The sequence below is a fragment of the Penaeus japonicus genome, unplaced genomic scaffold (genome assembly GCF_977035675.1).
Source record: "Penaeus japonicus unplaced genomic scaffold, GWHDUDI00000001_assembly GWHDUDI00000038, whole genome shotgun sequence".
Taxonomy (NCBI): domain Eukaryota; kingdom Metazoa; phylum Arthropoda; class Malacostraca; order Decapoda; family Penaeidae; genus Penaeus; species Penaeus japonicus.
The window spans coordinates 14,596,785-14,622,239 of NW_028234440.1; the positions used below are offsets into that span (position 1 = coordinate 14,596,785).

The 25,455-nt window shown below is 40.7% G+C and overlaps 1 protein-coding gene across 4 annotated transcripts in view; it reads left to right on the forward strand.

The window, feature by feature from the left end:
• Nucleotides 1-25,281, forward strand: part of LOC122243221 (uncharacterized) — a 32,501-nt gene extending 7,220 nt beyond the window's left edge. For 3 of the 4 annotated variants that reach the window (XM_043000715.2, XM_043000716.2, XM_043000717.2), the window contains exons 2-18: nt 4,217-4,288; nt 5,718-5,820; nt 6,457-6,923; nt 7,079-14,257; nt 16,099-17,360; nt 17,525-17,806; nt 18,452-18,757; nt 18,880-19,067; nt 19,292-19,419; nt 19,679-19,916; nt 20,246-20,457; nt 20,622-20,723; nt 21,128-21,208; nt 21,389-21,539; nt 21,817-21,929; nt 22,468-22,850; nt 23,564-25,281. In XM_043000715.2, coding sequence (XP_042856649.2) covers nt 4,217-4,288; nt 5,718-5,820; nt 6,457-6,923; nt 7,079-14,257; nt 16,099-17,360; nt 17,525-17,806; nt 18,452-18,757; nt 18,880-19,067; nt 19,292-19,419; nt 19,679-19,916; nt 20,246-20,457; nt 20,622-20,723; nt 21,128-21,208; nt 21,389-21,539; nt 21,817-21,929; nt 22,468-22,850; nt 23,564-23,651 — 11,355 coding nt within the window. In that variant the 3' untranslated portion in view covers nt 23,652-25,281. The remainder of the gene's footprint in view (nt 1-4,216; nt 4,289-5,717; nt 5,821-6,456; nt 6,924-7,078; nt 14,258-16,098; nt 17,361-17,524; nt 17,807-18,451; nt 18,758-18,879; nt 19,068-19,291; nt 19,420-19,678; nt 19,917-20,245; nt 20,458-20,621; nt 20,724-21,127; nt 21,209-21,388; nt 21,540-21,816; nt 21,930-22,467; nt 22,851-23,563) is intronic. The other variant, XR_006222365.2, reaches the window with a different exon arrangement.
• Nucleotides 25,282-25,455: the final 174 nt, after the last annotated feature.

Consider the following 25,455-nt stretch of genomic DNA (forward strand, 5'->3'; position numbering starts at 1 on the left):
TATGCTATTACTGGATGGTGATTGGCAGATGCATTTGGGGAGAGTGCTTTTTGTAGGCAGGTCAGTGTAAAGATGTTTCTTCATAGTCGCAGTCAAAACTGCTTTATGATTGAGGTGCAACTGCTATGGTCGCAAGTTGTGACAAGATGGATTTGTGATGGACTCTCTTGGATCCAGCCCTTTATTTCTCTCTTTCTCTTTCTCTTCCCTTCTTTTAGAAGGAACCAATTATTTTATTGTGATGAACAGGTTTTGTTTATTGTGCCAGATGCATGGATGCTTCCAGGGTGGATAATGCTGTAACATAATGTGATTATTTTAACCAAGAGACTTACTTTTTCATGGAAAGATAGATTTAGTAGAAGCCCTAGTGTATGTATGTTGATATAGGTAGTTTGGCATTGCCTGAAATACCTTTCATATTGGTTTCAATAATTTTAATGTTTCAAACTTGGAGTTTTGTACTTCATTGCACATTGTGCAGTAGGAAATTATATTGATCAGTAGTAAGTACTGTATCTGCCACCTATAATCATATACAAAGTGGTAAATTTATTTCTTTACAATGTCATAAGTGACAATCTAAAGAAAGGCACCTAAATTGTCCTCAGTCCTAGGGATATACAATGAATTTTATATGGTGACTATATTGACTTATCTTTGATCAATTGGTCTTCAAAAGGCAACTTTATTATTATTGTAATTATTTTTTGTTTGTATAAGTGTACTTTTATAAATAGATATGAAAAATAAGCATTCTTAATGAAAATAGATAAAGAGAAGGGGAAGAGGAAAGAGACCTGTGCTTACGATTGTGAGTGCTGCATCACAAAGCAGCCATACGGGCATAGTGTTCCATTACAAAGATGCGCAAATGTGGATTAAATTCCACCTGCACATCTAGCATTGCCGTTACTTTTATAGCCAGAGGTCAGCATCTTGCTGCGTAACGTAGCTCTCTGAAGACAGTGCATGGTAGAGACCTCATGAAGGGTGGCATTCAAGGCTTTCTTTCCTGCTGGTACTGGGAGAGAGTGGTTGCATCTATCTTTAGGATTTTAAAATCAACCAATTTTGGTGAATATTTTGGCTATTACAGTCATTGGAATTGGAATTGGCATCATAGGTCACCAAATTGTTATTACTCAGTGTAACAGAGAAACACAGTTTGATACTAAATAAATAGTTACTATTCATAGTGTAATAGAGAAACAGCCTGATACCAAATATGGCATGACTGCTATCAGCACCAATGTGTTGCCCCCGTCTTTAGGCTTAAAACAGATGCATGTACATGTTGCCACCTGTCCGCAATGGGTTATTGATGTTTTCTAGTTAACCCCCGAAATACAAGATAGCTGATTAGTGGGATGGGGAGAGGTGGCGAGGAAGGAATTGGCTAATTTTGCCTGGTTTAATGGTATAAATTGTAATAGTGTTATAATCATATTCATTGTCATCATTTTTTTTACTGGTAATATTAATACTAATATTATATTATGGATGTTGATATTATTAGCATCAATAAAACACCTTTGTTATGTTTTGTCATGATATATCATATGCTATATATCATTGTGATATATATGTATTAATTCAGTGATATTATACTTAATGCTTAGAGTGACTCATATATCTCACAGTCAGTATAGATATTGTACAGTATAGATATTATAGTACAATTCAAAAACCTAACATGGTATTGTCATAGGAAGTGTTATTTCCATTTGGTAATACACAAGGATGGGTATTGAGGTGATCAGTTTTTAGTTGTTTTTTTTTGAGAGATTGGCAGTGCTATCAACAAAAGTATTGCAAGTCTTTTTTAGTATTTCTGTATTAGTTAAAACAGTAGTTTTCCTTACAGTATTGGTGAGTGTTTTTGGTATATGAATAAAGAAAAAAATTAAACAGATTTAATTCAAATATTAACATTTTGCTGTACAAAATAGCATTGTCATTGCTGTGTAGCATACTGGTTTGTACTAGTGACAGCATGGAAAGCCATGTGAGTATGACAGCTCTGGTAATGTTAGTCAGAGCTTGGGCAGAAAAGATGTGTTTGGAATGTTCACTCCTCTAAAGAATATTCACAGTAATAAAGTATTATGACTGTAACTACTAGTTTCAGAGCTACAGCTTTCCAAAGTTTAAACCCTTGTTTTGTGATAGACTTATGGGAAAATATTCATTAGGCAAGTCTTCGCTGCCTGGAGGGTGGAGAAAATATTTTTCTTGTCCCTCTAATTTTTAGCTTGTACCGGCGGTGTCAGAAATCGTCCGTCTTGACTGCCTGTTAGGTCGTTAGGCGCCCTGTCCGCATTGGTTGAAAGTGATTTTATAGATTAAATTATTACAAAAATGTTAGTTCTATCAGAAGCACTATACTGATTTAATTGATTATATTGATTCTTGCAAGGTATATAAAGTCATTCATAGCTCATTACAGTAATGTTTGTGGTCCAGATGATAAATTTAATTAAATGAAATGGTTAATGAAAATGTTTGTTTAGATACTGAAATGACCGTGTGTACACAAACTAAAAGGGCCTCAAGTCAAACATTAACTCCTCCGCAATGGGTATGTTTTGATCACTTTTGTACAGCAATTTTCCTTTTGTTGAAATTACAAGCCAGCTATTCCTTTAGTTGTGTAACTAGGGCATCATGCCAAATGCTAATGTGTTATGTATAGACTCATGTATCATAGCACAAGTCTAGAAAATTATGGAAAATGCATATATCATCTCAAGAAGCCCAGCTGGAAGGGTTAACTCTACCTCTCGCCTCATTTGTATTAGGTTCCATTTTCAGCCATTAGCTGTCATCTGATTATAAACTCCTAAAGGATGTTCGTTCTATTTTTAGTCTGCTCAGGTGAAGACCTGGACAACCTGTACCAGTTTTCCACAGGAAGCCAGAAAATGATTGTGATGTTTTCAAGTGTCATGATATAAATTTTGATCTGAATACAACTCATTTATTTTGTGCAGATTGAATTAGATTAGATAGAAGGGATTGTTTAGTGTATTGCTGCATCAGATTTTATGATATTGTGTCCTTTAGAGGTTAAGTGTGAATATTTTAGAGAGCATATTAATGAGAGCTGCTTCAGTTTAGGAAATTTGGGGATTTCCAGCCTTTTCATTATCAGTTGTGAATGTAGTGTACACATTTTGAATAATACTTTTTCACAGCAAATTATGTAGAACCAGGAAAGAGTAATTCAGAATGAGTTGCTTTTATTTTTAATAACACAATAACCCATTCTGGATGGGTGCCAATACATTGATACTTTGAGTGTTTTTGACCTTGTGCAAGGGTTGTAAGGTGCCACTGCAAGTTTGCCTGTTTTGCCATGTTAGGAAGGTGAGAGTATGTAGTTATAAACAATTTTGTACTTCTTCCATAAATTTGTGAGATGTTACACTGAGTGTACAGTGTATATATTCCTCCTTTATAACACCAAAAAGTGGAGAAGATTTTCAGTATTCTAATGTTTAAATTAGCTGGCATTAGGTGGAGAAAACAGTTATAGGGTGAAGCCTGAGTTTCCCTCGTTCCACCAAACCTACCAAATGGCGACTCTATGTCAATTACATAGTCCCATCAGCAATATGATGAAATGAAGAGATGAAGTCAGGTGTTCATTCATTGAAAATTTCCTCAACATATGTGACAGTTGTATTCAATGCTTTTTGATTATCTCCGTGTAATTCAGACAAGTCTTTAAAAATGTTGCTTCGGTAAAAAGAATTCTGACATTCGTGGAACAGGAAATGCATGATAAAAATGAACACTATTAGCTTTTGAAAGAATGCCATTAACCTGTATCATGATAATGCCTGTAGTTGAGGAATTTGGAATTATTAATTGCTTCATCAACTGGTTTACCTTTAGTATTAACCAAACAGGAAATAAGATGAAGATGTTTGCTTTTCTGGCATCATCATATTGCAAAAATGATTCAGGTATATTGGATAGTCAGATATGTATTTTAAAGACATACTAAAGATTAGATTAGATTGCCATTCTCAAATTAGGATGCAGATTTTGAAAGATTTACTTTGGGGACGAAAATAGAGAAAAAGAGAAATAATCTCCTTTCCTTAGGGTTTTAGTTCCTTATGCAAACCCCCTTTTTTTATTTTTTTTTTAATAAGTATAAGAAGCCTTGTTACTGGCAAGTCATTTCAAGATGATTTTCTAATTTCAGAGTGTACAATTTGAGAACACAAAATCCAAGGCAACTGCTGCTATAAGTGAGGAGGAAGTTCCCAATAGATGGGTAAGTAATGTTTTATCATACTTTTGAAATTTTATTTTCACGTATTACTGTTGCTGTTGTGTCCATTAGTTCATCAGATCAATAAAACAAAGTATTGATTGATAGGATTGTGACCTACGTTTTATGTCATTGCTTATGTTATTAAGTTTATGGATATCTCCCCCCCCCCCCTCCCTCCCCTGTCACCCTCCTCCCTTGTAAAGTTTTTATTTTTTTTATTTTTTTTTATTTTTTTAGATCTGCCAGTCATTGTTAATATCAATAGATTATTTGTGGCAATAAATATAAAATTTTATACCACTAAAGTGTCCTCATGCACATAGCCTCTTCTTCTGAAATTCACAATGACACTCAGGAATGTGGTTTTTAGTTATGTAATTTTCAAAAGATAGAGATGTTTTATATACCACAGTGCTCATATTGGTGTTATCAGTATGATATTTTTATTTATATTAATTATGATATTATAATTTTTATTTAGATTGATGTTTTTGAAGTAATATTGAAAGCACTGCAATATTGAAAGGAGTATTCTGATTATATTAGCATTCCTTATTTAAGCAGAAGCTTAAGTGTTTTTGGATATATGAATAATGATATTAGTCATTTTAAAGTTGATAGTAATGTGATTCTATGTTGTATATGCTTTATCAGTATTGATTGATATGTAAATGAGAAGAACATTTATTTGTTGATGCTGGAAACATGTATTGTCCACTATGATTTATTTTATTTTGATATTTTTGTTTTTTATTTTTTGTACACGATGATAGCATTAATATCATTATCATTATCATTGATGTTAATTTTGCGTTAATGATGATACTAGGAATGAAAATACTCCCCTTATTATTTGAAGGAAATGGTTAAAGAGGTGACATCAGGTAGGCTTACTCACTGACTCCTACCATACCATATCTTCCTTCTTCCTGGTCATCTGGTTTTCATTGCTGTGTGGTTGAGAATGCGATTATTGTAATTATTAGGCATTTTTGTTATTACACATTTCCTTCAGTGTTCATTGTCATGTTAACATCCAATTCATTGATACAGCTCTGATGATGTTTTATTTTTATATTATTTACTTTTTAATTTATTTATTATTTTTTTCCTATCAGATTTTCAACTGCAACATCGAAAGTACTTTAATTTCAGTACAGGTTACTCTTTCTTTGATTTGTTTTTTTTTTATTTTTCACTTGCAAAAATGTCATGTCGATATTGCATATGACCAATACTTTTTAGAACTTTCTACATTTTTATCTTTTATCATTTTACCGTTCGAGGTAATTATATTATAATAAATATTTACATTTTCAGTGCCAGTCATTGTCATTCTTATCTCTGTTATTTTTGATGATTTTTGTTGTGATTATTCTTCTTATTATTGCCACCTTTATGATGATGGTGTTTTCCCCTCTTTCCACAGTTGCAAAATGAAGCCAACTTAGACAACGACTTTATCCGTGAATATTTCCAGTCCCAGCAGGCCCTCTACAGGCAGCAAATTGAAGCTAGAAGACAGTACAGAGGTGAGTATTGTTTTTGGCTCTCTAACCATATATGACTGTTATGGATAATGCCCTTCAGAGAAGAGTATTCCAATGTTGAAGTTTGTCTTGTTTTTCTGTGTCTTGTGTTTTTGTGGTTAATGGTACTTTGTGTTTGTGTTATATTGTACTGGTGATATAATTGTTGGTTCACGTAATTGTTGGTTCACACTTGTTCATACACCTGTGCATACCTGCAAACCCTCACTTGCATGCACACATGCACATGCTGTAAAATTAACTTGATATAAGTCTGTCTTTTCTTGATATATGTCTGTCTTTTGAGCAGATTACTTGAATTTTTATTAAACTACTACTTATCTTTGTACACTTGAACTTTAATGCAATATTAACCCTCAAAAAAAGAGAGAGAGAGAGAAAAAAATTGTGATGATTCATTTATTACAAGAGTTTTGTGTGTTGCTTATATGCAGTCCTCAGTTTCTTTTGACACCTTAAAGGTATTTCATTGCTGCTTTGATAAGGCACAGGAAGTCTTTAATGCCTGTATTGTATTCACTCTCTGCTTCCTCCACTCTCACTGTGAGATTCATACTTTACACAAAGTTCAGTTTTCCGCAGTAGAAAACATAATGCGTTGAATGTTGTTTTCCTCAGAAACCAGTGGAGAAGGAGCAACTCCAGCAACTCCTTCAGCGGCTCTACCCTCAGTCCAGCAGGTGGCTGTTGGGGGCCCTCAGCAGTCTGGCAAAGCCACCCCTTCATCTCTCACTACCCCTCCTGTGACTCCTCCAGCAACAGTAGCAGCAGGAGGAGGAACAGCTAGTGTTGGCCGAGCTCACACACATACTGTGAGCAAAACCACTCCAGATCTATCTGCAGTTGCAAGCTCAGGTCCTGCTCACAAGCCATCCCCAAGCCCCTCCGTCAGAAGCTCCTTGGCTGCCGGCGGAACCTCACTGTCATCTGGTGGACAAACTCCTGCAGGAAGAGAGGGCACTGCAAAGGCTTATGCAAACACATTGGTTGGTACTGCATCTCATATAAATACTGGTGAAACCGCAGTACCTTCCTCCACAAAAACTCCACCTAGAGAGAAGCCACCGACGCAGCTCACCCTTAAGGTTAGCTTTTCGAACTTGTTTATTATTGTTGTTTTTATTCAGTATTTGTGCTGCAAGTAAGCAGATAAGCAAAACATTAGAGCATCAGAAGTGAAAAGTGTCATCTAGAATGTCTGTATAATTCCCTAGTGTAATTTTTTACATGTTCTTTGCAGGTTAAATTAAAAAATGATACCACAGCAGTAACCACCCCACAAACACCTTCAACATCATCAAGTTCCAGTAGACCTAGTAGAAGTTCAGCACGTGCTGCTCGAGAGCTCAGCAGAGTCTCACTTGAAGACTCAGAGGAGGAAGATGACTCTGAGGGAAGGGAGGAACGTCAGCCACCAGTGAGGCGTTCTAGGAAGCGATCAGCGCGGCACGCGCAGACCCCAGAGGACCCTGACTTCGTTGCAGCTGGCACCAGCCTCTTGAGCAGTCCCCCGAGCAGTGATCTCAAAGACAGAGTGCCGTCTCTTAGGATTAAGTTACCTGAACCTGTGCCTAATGTGAATTTAAGTATTTCAACAACAGTTGATGAAAAACCAAAGAAAAGAATAGAGAGTGTATCTATTAATAGGAAAGAACCTAATAGTTTATTGGATGCAAAGTGCAGACGCCCCGTTCATAGCATTAGGAAGCATGTGAATGACCCTCCACAAGACTCTGAAGGCTCGCTCAACAGAGAGACCTTAGTACCTGATGTAAGTGTTAGATCCGCTGGTGATAATCTGAAAAATCCATGTCTTCAGGAAGGACCGAAGCCCCTTGGGAAGAGCGGATGCAGTGTTGGTGATTCCAAGAATGCAAAAGATTCGTCGGTCAAACCTGATTCTCCTGTGCCATTAGACTGGTTGAAAAGATCGCTCAGGACTAACCCTAAAAAACACGAACCCAGTGAGGCCGGTTCAAATCCACAGGGACCAGACTATGCAAGTTTACAACCAACGGTTTCGCTGAGACGTTTAGAGAGTGCGCCCAGCACAGAGAGACAAATTGCCAAAGATGAACCAGTAGTGAGCCCTGTTAGCTTGAGTCGGAAAAGCCCAAGTGCTAGTGAAAGCCAAGAACCAGAGAGAAAAGCAGAAAGAGAAAGTTCTGCAAAGAGAGAGAATGCCAGAAATCAGTTAGAAAGCAAAGCTGGAAATAAACTTTTGAGTGCAAGTGCAGAGGAAAGATTAGAGGCTTGCAGTTCCATAACCATTTCAAAAGTTGATGCTCGTCAAAGAAAAGAACCAAGTGATTTGAACACCAGTAAAGAAGTAGAGTCATCAACATTAAGAACGCTCCTTACAGGTGAAAATAAAGACATTGTGTTAGTAGCAAACAAGAATAAATCTACAGCTGTTGATGCACAAGACCAGCCTGACCAGAAGCATTTGCCCAGTTTGAAAAGTCCTCAGCAGAGATCAAAAAGCACAGAAGACCCAAGTGTTAGTGCATTAAGTTTGGTAACAGTGCCCCAAGGAGAGAGTTTGTCCAGCACTAAACAGAGTGTAGGAAGAACGATTGGGGAAACTCAAGTTAAAACTGTGATATATGAGTCCAGTGATCCAGAATGGAAAACTGATAGTACAAAGCCACATTCTGATTGCAAATTCTCAAAAGAAACTGCCGAAAAGAAGGAACTTGATAAACAGAGTCAAGTTGTTCAAGACGTCACTCAAGGGCCATCTGTTAAAAGGGACCCCAGTGTTTTAGAGGAAAACTCAAAGCCAGGGGTTGAATGCACCACATCAACTGGAACAGCAGTTGCGCCAGCACCCAAGGCAGCTAATTTACCAACTGGTCCACTCAAAACAAAAATCTGGGAAAAATTGCTGACAACAGCGCAGAAGAAAGGAGACGTTTCCAAAGACACCCCAAGAGACTCGACCAAAAAGGAGGAAAAAGAAGAAACTCCACCACAGGCTCAGCAGACTGACCAGGAAATAAAAACAGAAACTGGTGTTAAGAAAGAATTCGACAAGGACAGACAGACACCAGAAGAAACTTGCTCTGGCCAAGACTCGGAGAGCCTTGAGGAGTCTGATGAAAATCCCTCTCAAGCCACAGATGTGAAAGCACATGTAAAAACCAGGACCCAGATAACTGAAGCTGTGCACAAACCTTGTGATTTGCCTGAGGAGAGCACTGAAAAGGCATGTCGCAAGAGTGAGACAGGTGATGTCGTCCCCGAAGCCAATACAAAGGAAGAATTAAAAGAGAGTTCCTTGTCTGAAGGTCAGCCTGTGCCCCAGAAGGATACGCTTATTCCAGAAACTAAGAAGAAAGTTACTGAAGCCCCAAAAGTCTTGGAAGTAAATGTCCTTGGTAAACCAGCACATCCAGTTGGAAAATCAAAATTGAGTCCAACTTTAAATACACATCCTGTCACTTTGTCTAAAACTTCATGTGAAACTCCAGCCTCAACAAGTTGGAGAAAAGAGACTGTTTTTAAGATAGAAGAAACTGAACCAGTTTTAAAAGAAGAGGCCAAGGAAAGTGTCCCATCCAAAGAGGAAAAATTAGGAGAAGCCAGCAAGAAACATAAAAACGAAAGCACAGATATCTCGAGCCATATAAAAGAAACTGTTGAACCAGATACTGCCAGACCGCCTAAGGAGGAGCAGACTGGTAAAGAGTCCTCAGATTCAGATAAGAGTAAGCAGTCTGATAAAGGTCAATCAAGTGAGAGTAAAAGCAATAAAGTCTCTAGAGAAAATCTACCTGACCAGGAATCAGACACAGAGAAGAAGCCAGAGTTAAGTAATCCAACAGAATCACAACCAGACCCATTGGTACTACCAGTTTCTGAGAAGTTACTGCCACCTATTACCAAGAGTGGGTCACACCTCAGTCCTAAAGTTGAAACCCCAGAAACGATTATCAGTGTTGAATCGGCCAAGCCATTGGAAGACAGAGGAAAGTTCATCTCTTCCCCAGCTGATAGAAAGGATCAACAGGATACCCAATCTGCAGAGACTAAGGATCAAATAAGTCCTGTTCCAAACACAAGTACCGCAGTATGCAAGGAATCTAATGTGTCCCAGGAGCAAAGTTTTGTCAAAGTAGGAAAAATCAAGAGTGAAACTGAAAGGCCACTACCTACAGATACCAGCATAAAGGAGACTTTTGATGCTGAAGAAGCAGAGAAGAGGACAGGAAATCAGCTATTTGGCCAGAATCTAAACAAAGTAAATGTGTCAAGTAGTGAGAAAGAAGGATCCCATATTGAGACTAGTAATGAAGGAAGAATAAATGAAACACCTCTTATAAGTCAACACAAATTTTTAGAGTCTGAAACCTACAAGAAAGAAGGAACACATGTCAGAGAAGTTGCAAGCCTTGAGAAAGATCAAACACATCAAGTTAAGAGTGTAAGTCCAAGAGATTCAGCTATTACAAGCAAAGTTGCTGAGAGTAAAGATTCATCAACATCTAGTAAGGTTACACTTTGTGAATCAGAATCAGTTCCCAAAGTGAAAGTAGAGGATAAGGAAAAAGAACAGTCCTCGACATTCAATCAGACACTTACTGAGAGGGATCAAACCATCTCAAACAAAGTTTCAGGTGTGAAAAATCCTCCTGTTTCAAGCAGATTAACATCTAATGAAGATACAACAGTTTTCTCCATTAAAGATCTACTGAAGAGAGAAGAACTCCCTGTAGACAAAACTGATCCAAGTCTCACAAGCAAAGCTTTGAGTAGCAAGGAAGAACCAACTGTAAAAAACAAAGTTTCAGCAGTCAAAGATTCAAGCAGTGAGAAAGATTCTTCATCTGTAGCAGAACTTTCATCTTGTGTAACAGATTTAACTCCTGAAGTTGTAAAAAGGGAGAAGAAAACAGCCTTCACTTCAGAAGTTCCTGGTGAAAAAGGCCCAACTACAACATCTGCCACTCTAAGTAGTGAGAAAGAATTGCCTTTGACAAGTGAAGTCCCCAGTGGGAAAAGAGAACCAGAAATCTCATCTGAAGTCACAACTGAAGTTTCCACTTCAGAAGAAAAAGCTGGAATTTCAACTTGTGAGGGACAATTACCTGTCACAACTGAAGTTCCCAGTCAAGAGATAAAACCAACAGTTATATCAGAAGTTTCTATTGAAAAGAAAGAGCTTGACCTCATAGGGGAACTCCAGATTTGTAAAAAAGAACCAACAGTTGCAACAGAAGGTCTTAGTAGTGAGAGAGAGCTATCTGAGACATTAGAAGTTCCCAATACTAAACCAACTACTGCAGCTGACGTTCTTAGTCAGGAGAACAAAATCACTGTCACACACAAAGTTTCCAGTAGTCAGAAAGAATCACTTCCCACAACTAGCATTTCCAGTGGTGAAAAAAGACCAGGAATCACATCGGAAGTTCCTAATAAGGTGAAAGAACCATCTGATACCTCTAAGATTCTCAGCAGTGAGATAGAACCATCTGTGACAACTGCAGTTCTCACTAAAGAAATAAAAACCGTACACACACCTACAGTTCTTATTACTGAGAAAGAACCAACTGAAACCAGTAACAAAGAACAAACTGAGACATCTGAACCAACTACAACCTTTAAAGCATTCAGTACTAAAAAAGAACCAGCTGACACATTTAAAGTTTTTAGTAACAAAGAAGAACAAACTGTAACTGAACCTCTGAGTAGTGAGAAGAAATTGGCTGTAACTACAGAAACTCCAACTAGTGAACAAGAACCAGCTGTAATACCTAAAGCCTTAGCTAGTGAGCAAGAACCAGCTGTAATACCTAAAGCCTCAGCTAGTGAGCAAGAACCAGCTGTAATACCTAAAGCCTCAGCTAGTGAGGAAGAACCAGCTGTAATATCAAAAGTTTCTGCTTGTGAAACAGCACCAGTTATACTATCAAAAGCTTTCACTACTGAGAAAGAACCAGTTCTGATATTGAAAGCTTCGGCTTGTGAGAAAGAATCGACTGTAATATCAAAAGCTTCTGCTAGAGAAAAAGAACTGCCTTTAATATCAAAAGATTCCACTACAGAGAAAAAACCTGCTGAAATATCAAAAGATTCCACTAGTGTGAAAGAACCAGCTGAAATATTGAAAACTTCCGCTAGTGAGAAAGAACCAGCTGTAATATCCAAAACTTCCACTTGCGAGAAGAAATCAGCTGTTCTACCAAAAGCTTCCACCAGTGAGAAAGAACCAGCTGTTGTGCCAGAAATTCCTGGTAGTGAGAAAGAGATAGTTCCAGAAAGCACATCTGAGAACACTGAAAGTGAATCTGGACTCGCAAGTAAAGTTGCAAGTAGCGAGACAAATAAACAACAAAGCAAGAGTCCCACAATCTGTCTGCTTCCAGATTCTAAAAGTAGTTCACCTGAAGCAGACGCATCCAGTAGTGATTTGGACTTGAAGGCAGAAATTGCGAAAGAATCAAAGGAACCAAGGGAGCCACAGAAACTCCCAGAAGCAGAGACATACCTTTCAAAGACCAGTGCCCAGGAACTTGCAATTGAGGAAAGAAAAAGTCAAACTGCTTCTGAAAGTACAAGTGTCCCGAGCATTCCAAGCCAGCCCTCTAAAGATGCAGTAAATGAGACCAAGTCTTTTTTAGATCCAGAGGTTGCAGGTAATTCTGAAAAGTCTGATCCACAAGACAAAGTATCAAGTAGCCACAAATCTGTTCCTTCAGATAAGAAAGTAATCACAACACGAGAGGAAGGATCAACGGTTGTGGTTGTAGATAATCATAAAGAAAAGGAATCAAAAGAAGACTCAGAAGAGTGTCACAAAGAGCTCTCCATCAAAGTAGGCCAACCATTGCAAGACCTGAAAACTTTGAATAACCTCAAAGATCCTTACATAGAATCAAAGGTACCAAATTGCCAGAGAGTCCTATCTTCTAGCCAGGGAGAAGGTTTGTTTTGTGTTAATGAGGAAGAACAAGTCCTTGAAAACACATTAGTTGAGTCTACAGGTGTACAAGGCAAGCAGAAGATTTTAACTCTAGATTCACATACTTCCAAGTCAGTTGACAAACAAGAAACTGTATCTGATGTTCCATGTCTAGGAATTGCTAAGGAGGATTTTCCTGGAACTACCAAGGCGTCTAAAGCATTAGAATCAAAACTTTCTAAGGAAGTAACTAGTGCAAAAGAAGATAGTTCAGTTTTAGGAGCACCAAGCCAAGATATCGGCAAGGAAGAACCAAGTGTAAGAGAGGAAATATCCTCTGATCAGAGAGTACAGCAACCTCCAAAGTTAGTTACTGATAACAGTTCAGAAATTGAACTTGGCAGCAGTCAAGCCAGTTGTCTTAAACAAGAAGAGGAGAAAGACCAAGCTTCAGAGACAGAAGACAAATTGGAAAAAGAAGGTGACAGAAAGCTATTAAAACCATCAGAAGAAGAACCTAGTAAAATCTGTGAGGATATTACTCTCCAAAAGAGTGCATCATTATCTAAGAAGAGTGAATCACAGCAAGAGGACAAACCTGACCATCTAATCAAAGAAGAGACAGTCCTACCTTTACAGTGTGAAAGTGTTGATTCTAATTTCTCAGAAAAGAGTGAAACAACTGCAACTCAAGAGAAAGACCATAGTGATCCAAAAGATTTGTGTCCAGAAAAGAAACCTTCACCAGATTCTGAAACTAGAAAGCCTAGTGTAGAAGTACCATCTAAGACTCTACCTACAGAGGAGCAGAAGAACTCCCAGTGCGACTTCAGATTACTGGCAGTCCTTACTGAAACGTCTGGGCAGAAGGATCAGGATTTAGGAAGCACTGTTCACAAATCTTCCCTCACACTAACCACGAAAGATAAACTTACAGAACAAGAAGAGTTTGACATTCCCTTGAAACTAAATACAGAATTGAGAGAAGATAAATTACATTCATCAGGAGGTACAACTTGTGATCAGAAAGACTATAACTGTTCTTTCACCTTTGTCAAGAACCCAACTGGAAGTATCACAAAGGAAATCAAGTTTGACACTCCAACTGACATAGAAGCTGTTGAGTCAAAATCTTTGAGTATATCAGCACCGCCATCTTATCAGACTGATTGTACGAGTGGAAACTCTCCCAGCATCCCCATATCAGAGACTGTTCCCCCAATCAAGCGAACAGATAACTTGGACTGTATCATTAACTCGTGCGCGCTAGATAAGAGAGGGCACTTGAACCCTAAAGACACTACATCATCTGGTATACCATATCTAGTATCAAAACCTGTGTCGGAAGATTGCAAGAACCAAGAAGATCTAGTGAAAAGGGATCAGGAGTTGCTTGCAGATTTAGTAAGAAAGAGGGCCAGAGTAGAACAGAGCAAAGAATCTGACCCTGAATCTGAAGAGCAGACAACAGGAACTGGAAGTGAATCGGATTCAGACACATCAGATAGTGAGAAGGTAATTTGCATTTTTTTTTTTTTTCTTCCATATTACTGTTAAACTCATTATTGATACTGATGCCTTTATTAGGTCATTAAGTTACCGGTATCATTTGATAATGTAAGTGGTTCTAAGAGAAGTAAATGTTACTGCATTGTTACTTTCTCTTGTAGAGAAATAAGTAGTTTGATGTAATTAGTACTTTGTTAATAAGAATACTGCAGATATAACTTAGAAGGTGGATATCTTTTTCTCTCTTTTTCCCTCTCTCTCTTCTCTCTCTTCTCTCTTTTCTCTCTCTTCTCTCTCTCTTCTCCCTCTCTTCTCTCTCTCTTCTGTCTTTCTTCTCCCTCTCTTCTCTCTCTCTTCTCCCTCTCTTCTCTCTCTCTCCTCCCTCTTCTCTCCTCCCTCTCTCCTCTCCTCCCTCTCTCCTCTCCTCCCTCTCTCCTCTCCTCCCTCTCTCCTCTCCTCCCTCTCTCCTCTCCTCCCTCTCTCCTCTCCTCCCTCTCTCCTCTCCTCCCTCTCTCCTCTCCTCCCTCTCTCCTCTCCTCCCTCTCTCCTCTCCTCCCTCTCTCCTCTCCTCCCTCTCTCCTCTCCTCCCTCTCTCCTCTCCTCCCTCTCTCTCCCCTCTCCCTCTCTCCTCTCTCCTCTCCTCCTCTCCTCCCTCTTTTCCCCTTCCTCTCCTCCCTCTCCTCTCCTCTTCCTCTTCTCCTTCTCTTCTCCCTCTCTCCTCTCCTCCTCTCTCCTCTCTCCTCCCTCTCTCCTCTCCTCTCCTCTCTCCTCTCCTCCTCTCTCCTCTCTCTCCCTCTCTCCTCTCCTCCCTCTCTCCTCTCCTCCCTCTCTCCTCTCTCCCCTCTCTCTCTCTCTCCTCTCTCTCCTCTCTCTCCTCTCTCTCCTCCTCTCCTCTCCTCTTCTCTCTTCTCTCTCCTCTCTCTCCTCTCTCTCTCTCTCTCCTCTCTCTTCCTCCTTCCTCTCTCCTTCTCTCTTAACCTCCTCTCTCTTTCTCTCTCAACCTCCTCTCTCTCTCTCTCTCTCTCTCTCTCTCTCCTCTTCCTTCCTCTCCTCTCCTCTCCTCTCCTCTCTCCTCTCCTCTCCTCTCCTCTCTCTCCTCCTCTCTCCTCTTCTCCTCTCCTCTCTCTCCTCTCTCTCTCTCTCTCTCTCTCTCTCTCTCTCTCTCTCCTCTCTCTCTCTCTCTCTCTCTCTTCTCTGTTTCTCTTCGTCTCTCTCTCTCCCTCTCTCTCTCTCTTCCTCTTCTCTTCTCTTTCCTTTTCCTCTTTTCTCTCTCTCTTCCCTCTCTTTCTCTTCTCTTCTCCTCTTTCTCTCTCTTTCCTCTTCTTTCTCTCTCTTTCTCTCTTCTCTCCTCTTCTCTCTTCTCTCTTCTCTCTCTTTCTCTTTCTCTTCCTCTCTTTCTCTCTCTCTTTCTCTCTCTCTCTTTCTCTCTCTCTATCTATCTCTCTCTCTTCCTCTTCCTCTCTTCTCTCTTCTCTCTCTTTCTCTTCTCTCTTCTCTCTCTTTCTCTCTCTCTTCTCTTCTCTCTTCTCCTCTTCTTTTTCTCTTCTCTCTCTTCTCTCTTCTCTCTCTCTCTTATTCTCTCTCTTTCTCTCCTCTCTCTCTCTCTTATTCTCTCTCTTTCTCTCCTCTCTCTCTCTCTCTCTCTCTCTCTCTCTCTCTCTCTCTCTCTCTCTCTCTCTCTCTCTCTCTCTCTCTCTCTCTCTCTTTCTCTCTCTTTCTCCCTCCCCCCTCCCCCTCCCTCTTATCTCCTCTCTCCCTCCTCTCCTCCCCCCCCACATACATACCCTCAAACATCATCCCGCCAACCTTTAACTTGACTTGGGTAGTGAACGTGTCCTGTTCCTCAGATGGCTCGCAGAAGAAAGACCGAGGCCACTGCTGAGGCTGAGGTGGAGACACCCTCCCGCAGCTCAAGGAGGAGCAAGAGGGTGAGCGAGGCAGCAGCTGCAGCAGTTGAGGAGAACAGCACTGACAGCCCCCAGGAACCAGAAGAGGGGGTTGCGCAGAGGGTGTCACAGAGCAGCTCTCGAAGCCTGGGCAAGAAAGATAGCAGTAATGGCGATGTGCAGGAGGAGGAGAATGTCAGGGCAAGCCGCTCCCGTCGCAACTCCAGGAGCAGAAGTGTCGACAAGGATAAGGTGATGGAGAGTGAAGGAGCAAAAACCAGAGGCAGACATACACGAGATGAGAGCATGGACCAAGAGGAGCAAGAGGAGCAGGAGCAGGCACCAGCCACAGCCAGGAGGAGGAGGAAGAGCGGCAGTGTAGATAAGGACACGCCCAAAACCCCCCTTAGAAGGTCACGACGCATGTCACGAGGTGGGAGCACAGAACCAGAAGAAGTGGAAGAACCAGCTGAGGTGAAACGTGCTGACGGTGTGGCTAAAAAGCTAGAAAGCATCCAGGAGTTGAATGAAAGCCGCAGTGAGACACCAAAGAAATCGGCTGAGACCAAGGAGCCGTTGCCATGTGAGAATTCAAGTCAGGAATTGCCATCGAAGGAAGAAAATGAAGTGTCCACCAAGGACAGTCCAGATAAAGCTCAGAATACAGCAAAACCCAAACAAGACTCAAAGGAAAAGGATGAAGTTGGTGATCTTTCAAAGGAGAAAAGTAGTGCCAATACAGAAGAGACGGAAGAAGCCTCAAGTTTGAAAGGAGAGGAATCTCCCAAGAAGTCGCGAGATGATTCACCGAGGAAATCACGTGAGAAATCTCCAAGGAAGTCAAGAGAGGACGACCCCCACAAGAAGTCTCGCTCCGAGTCAAACAGAAAGTCCAAGGATGAATATCCAAGAAATGCAAAGGAAGAATCCTCCAGCAAAGACAGAGATGAGAGCTCTGAAGATGAAGTGACAGGGGAAGGCCCATCACCACGGAAGCCAGGCTCGAGGGACTCGGATGAGCACGGTAGGAAGAGAAGCCTCAGTGCTCGGAGTGGTAATGAGGAGGAAGAGGAGGAGGAGGAGGAGAGCAAGAGTTCCACAAATGACAAGAAGGAAGGCTCGGTGTCTCGCCCCAGACTACAGAGGAACGAGGTCAAGATGCTGGAGGTAAAGGCTGAGCAGCTAGAGAAAGGCCAGAAGAATAGGTCGCGCTCCAGCAGCAGGTATGAGATTGCAGGAAAGCCAAGTTATTATGCATTGTTTTTCATTTCAATTTTTTATTTTGTTAGCTTTAAATTTAACTGGAAATAAACAAAGAAGAATATTGTATGATGCTTATTGTCTGATTTATAAGTTTTATTTAAAGACAAATTTTACCTTTTACTAGATCATCTAATGGCTCCTCAAGGTCGCCCTCACCAAAGAAGGCCAAACAAGAGCAGCCCAAGGCAAACAGCCGCAGAGATTCAGAGAGCGGAGAAGAGAGGGACAACCGAAGACGCAGCACTGACAAAAGGCGAGATTCCTCTAGCAGGAGCAGACGTGACTCTGAGACCTCGAAGGAGGCACCGCGGCCCAAACTCAGCAGGAATGAAGTGAAGGTTCCAGAGGCTAAGCAAGGGAAGGTGGAAAGAAGAAGCAGAAAGGACGACTCGCCTTCAGAGAGCAGGTGCGTTGTTGCTTCTTATACTCTTTACCTTTAGTATGATACCCTAGTTACATGCTTGAATGAATAGCTTGTGATATCAACAAAAGGAAAAATGCAATGTGAAAGTGTTCCTGCCCTATGAAACATGCTCGCCGTAGAATGGTTAATATGGAGTATTGAGAATGGAGAGTTGCGAGATATTGTTTTTTTTAGTGGATACTTCAATTTCATTTTTCCAAAACTTTAAAATTTCCGATTTTGCTGATTTTTGTATTTATATATTTTGATTATTTACTTTAGTATGAAGCTATGATGATTACTGTATGTCTGGTACAAATAATTTTATTCTTTAAATTTTTGTACTGAAGATGTTATAGCACCAGTGCTAAATGCAGAACATGTCATACAACTATACCAAAATTACTAAGCATCTAAATATGGCCAAACACTGTTGATTGATGTTACTAATAAAAAACGGTATAGTATTACAATGCAATACAGTACAAGACTTTATATCAAGCAAAATTAAATCATCTACAGAAGAGTTATTGATACCATAAAGTAATGGCTGTAGATTGTAAAGGTCAGAATGTTAGCTATCGTCAGTATCATTATTTATGTGAATACAAGGACAACAGACAGTAAACAAAGCACTCCTAATTCTAGGTCGTCCAGTGATTCTTCCAGGTCACCTGCCCACAAGAAGCACAAAAAGCGCTCTTCCTCATCTTCGTCCTCCAGTTCCTCTAGCAACTCTTCCCGCTCGAGGTCGGGCTCTGGACACCGGAAGAGGTTTGGCAGTGCGAGCAAGAAAAAGCCGGAAGCCGACTCTTCAAGGTCTTCCCCGAGCAAGAGGCAATTCCTAGCTTCCCCCGACCGCTCCAGAGCGAAGGACAACGGCGAGGAGCATAAGGGACGGCACGGACCCACCTTGCCGGAGAAGAGGAGTCGCCATTCACGCTCTCGGTCAAGGTAGGCTCTTTTAAATATTCTCACTCTGTGTGTTTATTTATTTGCTTATTGATTGATTTATTTATATTTCATTGTAGAGATCTGTCATTATGCCGGACACTAACATAACTCTCTGCCTCCAGATCTCCCAAAGCCAAGACTCACAAGCAAGATGGAAGCTCTCATGAATCCAAAAAGGACAGTAGGTCCTGGTCAGACAGTAGAAAGGACAGCCAGAACTCAGACAGGCAACAGCAAGAGGAGGAAGAGAAGGAGAACAAGGAAACTAAGCCTACAATAGATTACTCCTCTTTCAAGTCAGTGAGGAAAGGTAGGTGTTGCAGAGGATAATTTGATTGACTGTTTGATGTGATTTAGGTGTCTCAGATCTTGTGTGTATTTTATTTACATTTTTGAAATTCAAACATCTTGTGGAGATTTAGCCATCGATTTGGACTTATTTACTTCATTATGTAATTGCTCATGAAATGTTGAGATCTGAAATGTGTATTGGCTTATTATTCTGTCCTAAAAAGTTACGTTTTTGCTCAACAGTAAGTTTATCTCGAGGCAAGTCGAAGGATGAGGAAGCCGAGAAAGATGCAGACAAGCCAAAAAAGAGGAAGTGGGGAAATTCATCTGCTAGGAAAATGTCAGTGGACATATCCTCAGCTTCCCTTAAGGTTAGTGACTTTCCATTTTTGTTATTACCATAAAAGTCGGAGAGAAAGTCCAAGAGCTCTTTCTTTCATCATTCAATTTTTGTTTCTTCAGCTGGCCTGCCTTGTTTGTCATTCCCTGTAGTTGTTCATTCCAAGATAATATCTGAAATTTCATCCGAAATAGCTTAAATCCCCTTGAAGTGGATTTGAAATGCAAGCAAACATCCAAACAATTAGAATAAAATCTTGCATCAACATCCAATCTTGTTTCAATCCATAGACCATTATCCCGGATGTGAAGCCCCTCCTACCCTCGGAACTCCACATGGGCGAAGACTCTGAACCCGAGTCTGGAGAGGCAAGCGATGCTGAGGGTCCTGAACCACCTCCCAACCTAGCTCAGGAGGCCAAGGAAGAGATAGCAGAGGAGGGCGAGGAGGCCAGACCTAGGCGTGAGGTGCGGGAAGTGTCCCCGGTAGCTGTCAAACAGAGGAAGAGATCCAAATCGCCTGAGGAGAGTAAGTGTATCACAGTGCATTCTATGAGTTTTTTTTTTATATATATATATTTTCTTATCAACACTTAGCTTTTGTTGTTTTCCCCCCAAGGCCTGTTGCATTTCATTGTGTATATTTTTTCTCAGTTTTTAGCACCCTTAATTTTATATAAAACTGTAATGGCTCCAGGTTAAAAAAACAAAAAAACATTGCCAGGTGTCAGTCAGAGAATCAGGTTATTTTATTTACTTTTGGTATAAAAAAAAACCTGTGTTACCCTATACACCTTACCAACATGCAATTGACTATGAAATTTTCAACTACACGGCTCTTTTCTGTTTGATTTCCAGAAGCCGTGCGGAAGATCAGGATGTACGAAGGACCTCCTGTAAGCAAGCCAGCCATTCCCGCTGCACGCAACCCGCCTTCCAGAGTAGTTTTCATTCAGCACTTAGTCAGACCATTCACCATCAACCAGCTGCGCGAGTTGCTACAGAGAACTGGTCGATTAGTGGAGAATGGCTTTTGGATTGACAACATCAAGTCAAAGTGCTTGGCAATGGTAAGTAGTGCATTTCCTTCATTTGTTTTTCCCAATGTATTACCATATATTGTCAAAAGAATATCTATAATTTGACAGGTTATTTCATACATTTACAAGTATGTCTTCGAGCTATATTTGAGACAATCAACAAATAAAAAATATAAAAAACTTATTTATTGCAGTACGAGAACGAGGACCAAGCTCAAGAAACCCGTGTCGCTCTGCACGGTGTTAAATGGCCAATGTCGAACCCAAAGAATCTGTTTGTTGATTTCGCCACCGAGGTAAGGGACATTTTTTTTTTTCTTTCTCACTTTCATTCTTTTTCCTTTTCCTTTCTTTCCTTAACTAATTGAACCAATTGAAATTAGTTCAATTGGATCCCCCCATCCCCCTCATTAAGTTTACTTTTCATTCTTTATCTGTTTGACATTAATTCTATTTGATCAATTTATTTCCTTTTTCCTTCAGTTGCATTCATTTGTTTAAAAAAGAAAAAGAAAAATCCTTCTCATACCTATTTATTCAGTCAATCAGTTATTTTGGTTGACTTGTTCCACATATAGGGAAAAGTACTATTAGTGATTCTGATACAGGTCACATTTCTTCACTGTTATGATACAAAGAAGTGACATGATTTCAGCATTAGCAGTATGAATGAAAGCTTTTATTTTCCCCCCTTGATTAGGATGAGATGAAGAAGAGGTTTGAGGAGAATGCCCCTCCTCCCCAGAAGGCCATAGAGGAGAAAAGAGACGACAAATGGAAGGTGCGTGGAAGGATCTGTGGTTATTTACTATGTAGTGGATATTTTATTTATTTATTTATTTATTATTATTTTTTTTTTTCTTCTTTTCTTGAATAACAGTGCTTTTATATTATCCACATCAATGTCATTCTTTAAACAAACATAAAATGTCCTCACACCTAAACTTCTCGCAATGTGCAGCGCGAAGGGCCAGTGCGTGAGTGGGACTTGGCGAAAATAGGAGAGCGCTCGCCGGGGGAGAGGGAGAGAGAACGCGAGAGGTTGAGAAGAGAGAGGGAAGAGGAGAGGATGAGGGAACGCCGCAAGAGCCAGAGTCCGAGCGGAGCTGAAGGTATGGAGGTCTTTCTTCTTTACTTTTTTTCTGTCATTTGTTTAGCTTATATTATTATTATTATTAAGGCCATTGTAAATTTTTTTTCCACTACTCTCAGAAGGTATTGCCTTAAGTAGCAAGATAGATTGTGCTAGCCCAAACGTGTGTATGTGACAAGACTTTTATGTGTGCCATAGGTACAATTGCAAACAGGAGAAAAAAAAAAAATTGGAAGAAAACTCATTTATTCTATTTATGAACATTGATTTAATGCTGTACAATATCTAATCAATAGGCGAAAAACAGAAGAAGAAACCAGAGGAACCTCCCGCTAAGCTGTTGGACGATTTGTTCCGGAAAACCAAGGCACAGCCGGCTATATACTGGTTACCGCTGACCACGGAACAGGTAGGCGACCTTTACAGGATTTCGTGTGGAGTTTGTCCTTTGTCAGTCTGATGAGCTGTATTAAACAAGGATACATTTGAACTGTACCTAATCTATGGTCTAGATCAGCAATGGCTTGATATTGGAGGAGGTGAATGCATAGGCTCTCACAGGATGAGAGCCTATGTTCATTGTACATGTTAATATTGAACAAGGTTATTATTATTTTTTTAATGTCAATATGATAAAGTTGAATTTGTAAATTTTTCATGCACACTCACTTTCTTCCTTTCTCACTTTCACATGCACACTTATTTGCTTACTCACTATGCCTTTTCATGTGTACGTACACATTACATTTATTATGAATCCATTTTTCAAAATCAAAATCAATTCACAATCACTCACTCACTCACACACTCACGCACTCACTCACTCACACACGAGAGAGAGACTTTTCAAAATCAAAATCAATTCACACTCACTCACTCACTCACTCACTCCCTCACTCACTCACTTGCACACGAGAGAGAGAGACTGATTTTCCTGTCCTTCGCAGATCGCGGAGAAGGAGGCGCAGCGACGCCAGAAGATGGCCGAGGTGGAGCGCCTTCAGGCCGAGATGAAGGCAGCCAAGGAGAAGGAGAACGAGGAATGGGAGAAGGCCAGAGCCGAGAGGAAGAAGGAACGCGAGAAGGAAAGGGAGAAGGAGAGAGAGAGGGAAAAGGAGCGCGAGAAGGAACGAGAGCGGGAGAGAGAGAAAGAGAAGGAGAAGAACTCCCGCAAGTCCCGCTCCAGATCGAGGTCGCGGAGGAGGAGCCGTTCCTCGAGGAGGTCGCCGCGGAGGTCCCCGAGGAGGTCGCCCCGTAGGTCACCCAGAAGGTCGCCCAGACGCTCTCCCAAGAGGTCACCCAGAAGGTCGGCAGGGAAGTCTCCTCGAAGGTATGGCTGCTGCTGACTGGTGGGCTCTGAAGGGGGGGGGAGGTAGCTAAGATATATAGAGACTTGCTTACACGCACACGCACGCATACGCACACGCACACGCACACGCACACGCACACGCACACGCACCAACAACCCAACCTGTAGTAAGGAGTGGTTCATGGGAAGGTGTGTCGCTTGTATCAGTTCATGTAGGTGTATGGTATCAGGGCACGGCTGTTTCCACTTGGCTAGATTGGGATAAATGTTTGAACTTTTCACAGTGTAATAAGGCATAGTTCTTCAAAATTACTTTCTTGTTTTTTGATAGTCATCTTCATTACTATTTCAAAAGTCTGCTATCTTTGAAAAAGTGTGACAAGAAATACAAATACAACCACTATAAGATAGGAACGGTAAAGCATGATGTTTCGAGTCAGACTCGCCTATTGTGATTTCATCATCACAAGAGTGCTTAGTGTGCTTGGTCAGTCATCATTAACATATATAATCTTCACTTATGATGACTTATTCTCAAACGGTCACATAAGAATTTTGAACGCACCTCCTCTGGCTCTTATTGTCATTCATAATTTTGAAAACTTGTGGGCATATAAAAATGATTTGCACACTCCGACTTCGCGAGAGAGATGAAATGCATAGACAGGCAGTCTTGTTAGTTAATTTTACCACAATTTAAACTAACGTTCCTTTCCCCCTTCCTCGGCCGCTAGATCACCGCAGCGTTCCCGGCGGTCCGCCAGCAGGGAATCGCGCCGATCTCGCAGAAGGAGCCGCAGCCGCTCACGATCCCGCACTTGATTCCATGAAGGCATTTTGATGAGGGGAGCTCACAACCATGCGAAGGAAACATGAAAGAAAGAGAGAGAGAGAGAGAGAAAGAGAGGGCTTGCAAACATGTAAACGAACCCATATGCAACAGGAAGAGGAGGAGGAGGACAAGCTACTACTACCAGCTGATTGGTGGGCCCCACCGGCTCACAGCCTCCTAGAAGCAGTACTGTACTCAAACCAAAAGAGGCTTCAGCACGCCAGCTCCGACGCACCAGTCCTCTGCCATCCACAAGGTTATTGTTACGCATGTGTGCTGCCTCCCCCTCCTCCCTTCACTCCTCTCATATCCTTCTTGCATCCTTCCAACTTTCATCACTTCCCTCCCCCCCCACCACCTCATCCCCCCTTTTCTGCAGGTTTTCACCACGCAGTGCTCTTCTGGTATTAGGATTAGGTTTATTTATGCTGTCCAAGGTTTGATTGAGAGATTCTGAAGTGAGAGTCAAGAATAAGTAGAAGAATGTCCAGAAGGTATTCTGAATTTTTTTTAAGACCCGACTTCTCTAATTTTCTTTGTCTGTGTTTGCAATGCATTCACATCATTGCTTTGTACCAAATGGTAAGTATTTAATTTCGTTCATTTTGCCTTGAATAGTCAATAGATTAGCTTTAGAGTAGGTGAAGCTTATTTTTATTTTATTTACATATCAGAAGAGCATTGGGTGGTAAGGGAAGTGTTGAAAGCGTTATGGGTGACGAGAGAGAGCTCCTGCGCTGTGAGATTCACCGATGACTCGTCAGGGTACCAGCGGGAACTACGATGATCACCAGTACTGACCAGCGTTTGTCCTATAGCTTCCTCATGGAATGCCGTTCGCGAAGCTGCACAGCTTTTCAAAATGCCTCAACAGGCCCCAAACCTAAAGGGAAATGAGAAATGTTTCCATCCTTCGACGACCAGATAAAAACAAAGAACTGTACCTGCGGGTACTCCAAAACCGTACCTGCGGGTACTCTAAATCAGAAATTGACAGTAGAATGTTTTATCCCTCTAGCGGATCACGATGCAGAGATAACACAGCACTGATGAAATCAAGGCTCGAGTGGCTTGAAGTGAACCGGTGATATTGAATCATTGAAGTGTGTCCGAGTTTTTTAAAATTAAAAGATGCAGACAAAAAAGTGATATAGAAAATCTGGGTTTACCGACGCGTATCGATTAATTATTGCACTTGATCATGGGAGAACATATCGAAGCACCAAGTGACTGGGACAAACAGTGAAGCAGAACCTTTCGTGCATTGGTGACTGACTGACTGAAGGGTTGTTCGACGACCCTCTCCCCTCTGATTGTATGGAGTACAAAAATTTTAGTGATGTGTAAGCCCAGGTGGATAAGGAGATGGACATCCGGGAGATGCATGATGCTCTCCAAATGTGTGAACCCACATATGAAGTTTAATAAGTGCTGATTTATGTAGGTCTACGGATATATACGTTATACAGATAAAACTTTTCAGTTTAGAGTATTTTGATGTTACATTTTCAAGTGAATTTATGCACTTTAGGTTTTTATTGTTTGAGAGAGATCTAAAGATTTCTTCAGTTGTGATGACTTGTGGATGATTGTTTATAATGGAATAAAGTAACACCCTTATGATGGCATTTTATTTTCCTCTGGAGATGAGATTCTTTGCAAGATGACAATGGTAGGGATATTGCAAACTTGCTCGATGTGACGTCAGACGGGCAAATTTTCGCCGTCTAGATAGACGTTTGTGAATAACAGTCCTAAACGCGGAAATTACTTCAGATAACCAATACCATTATA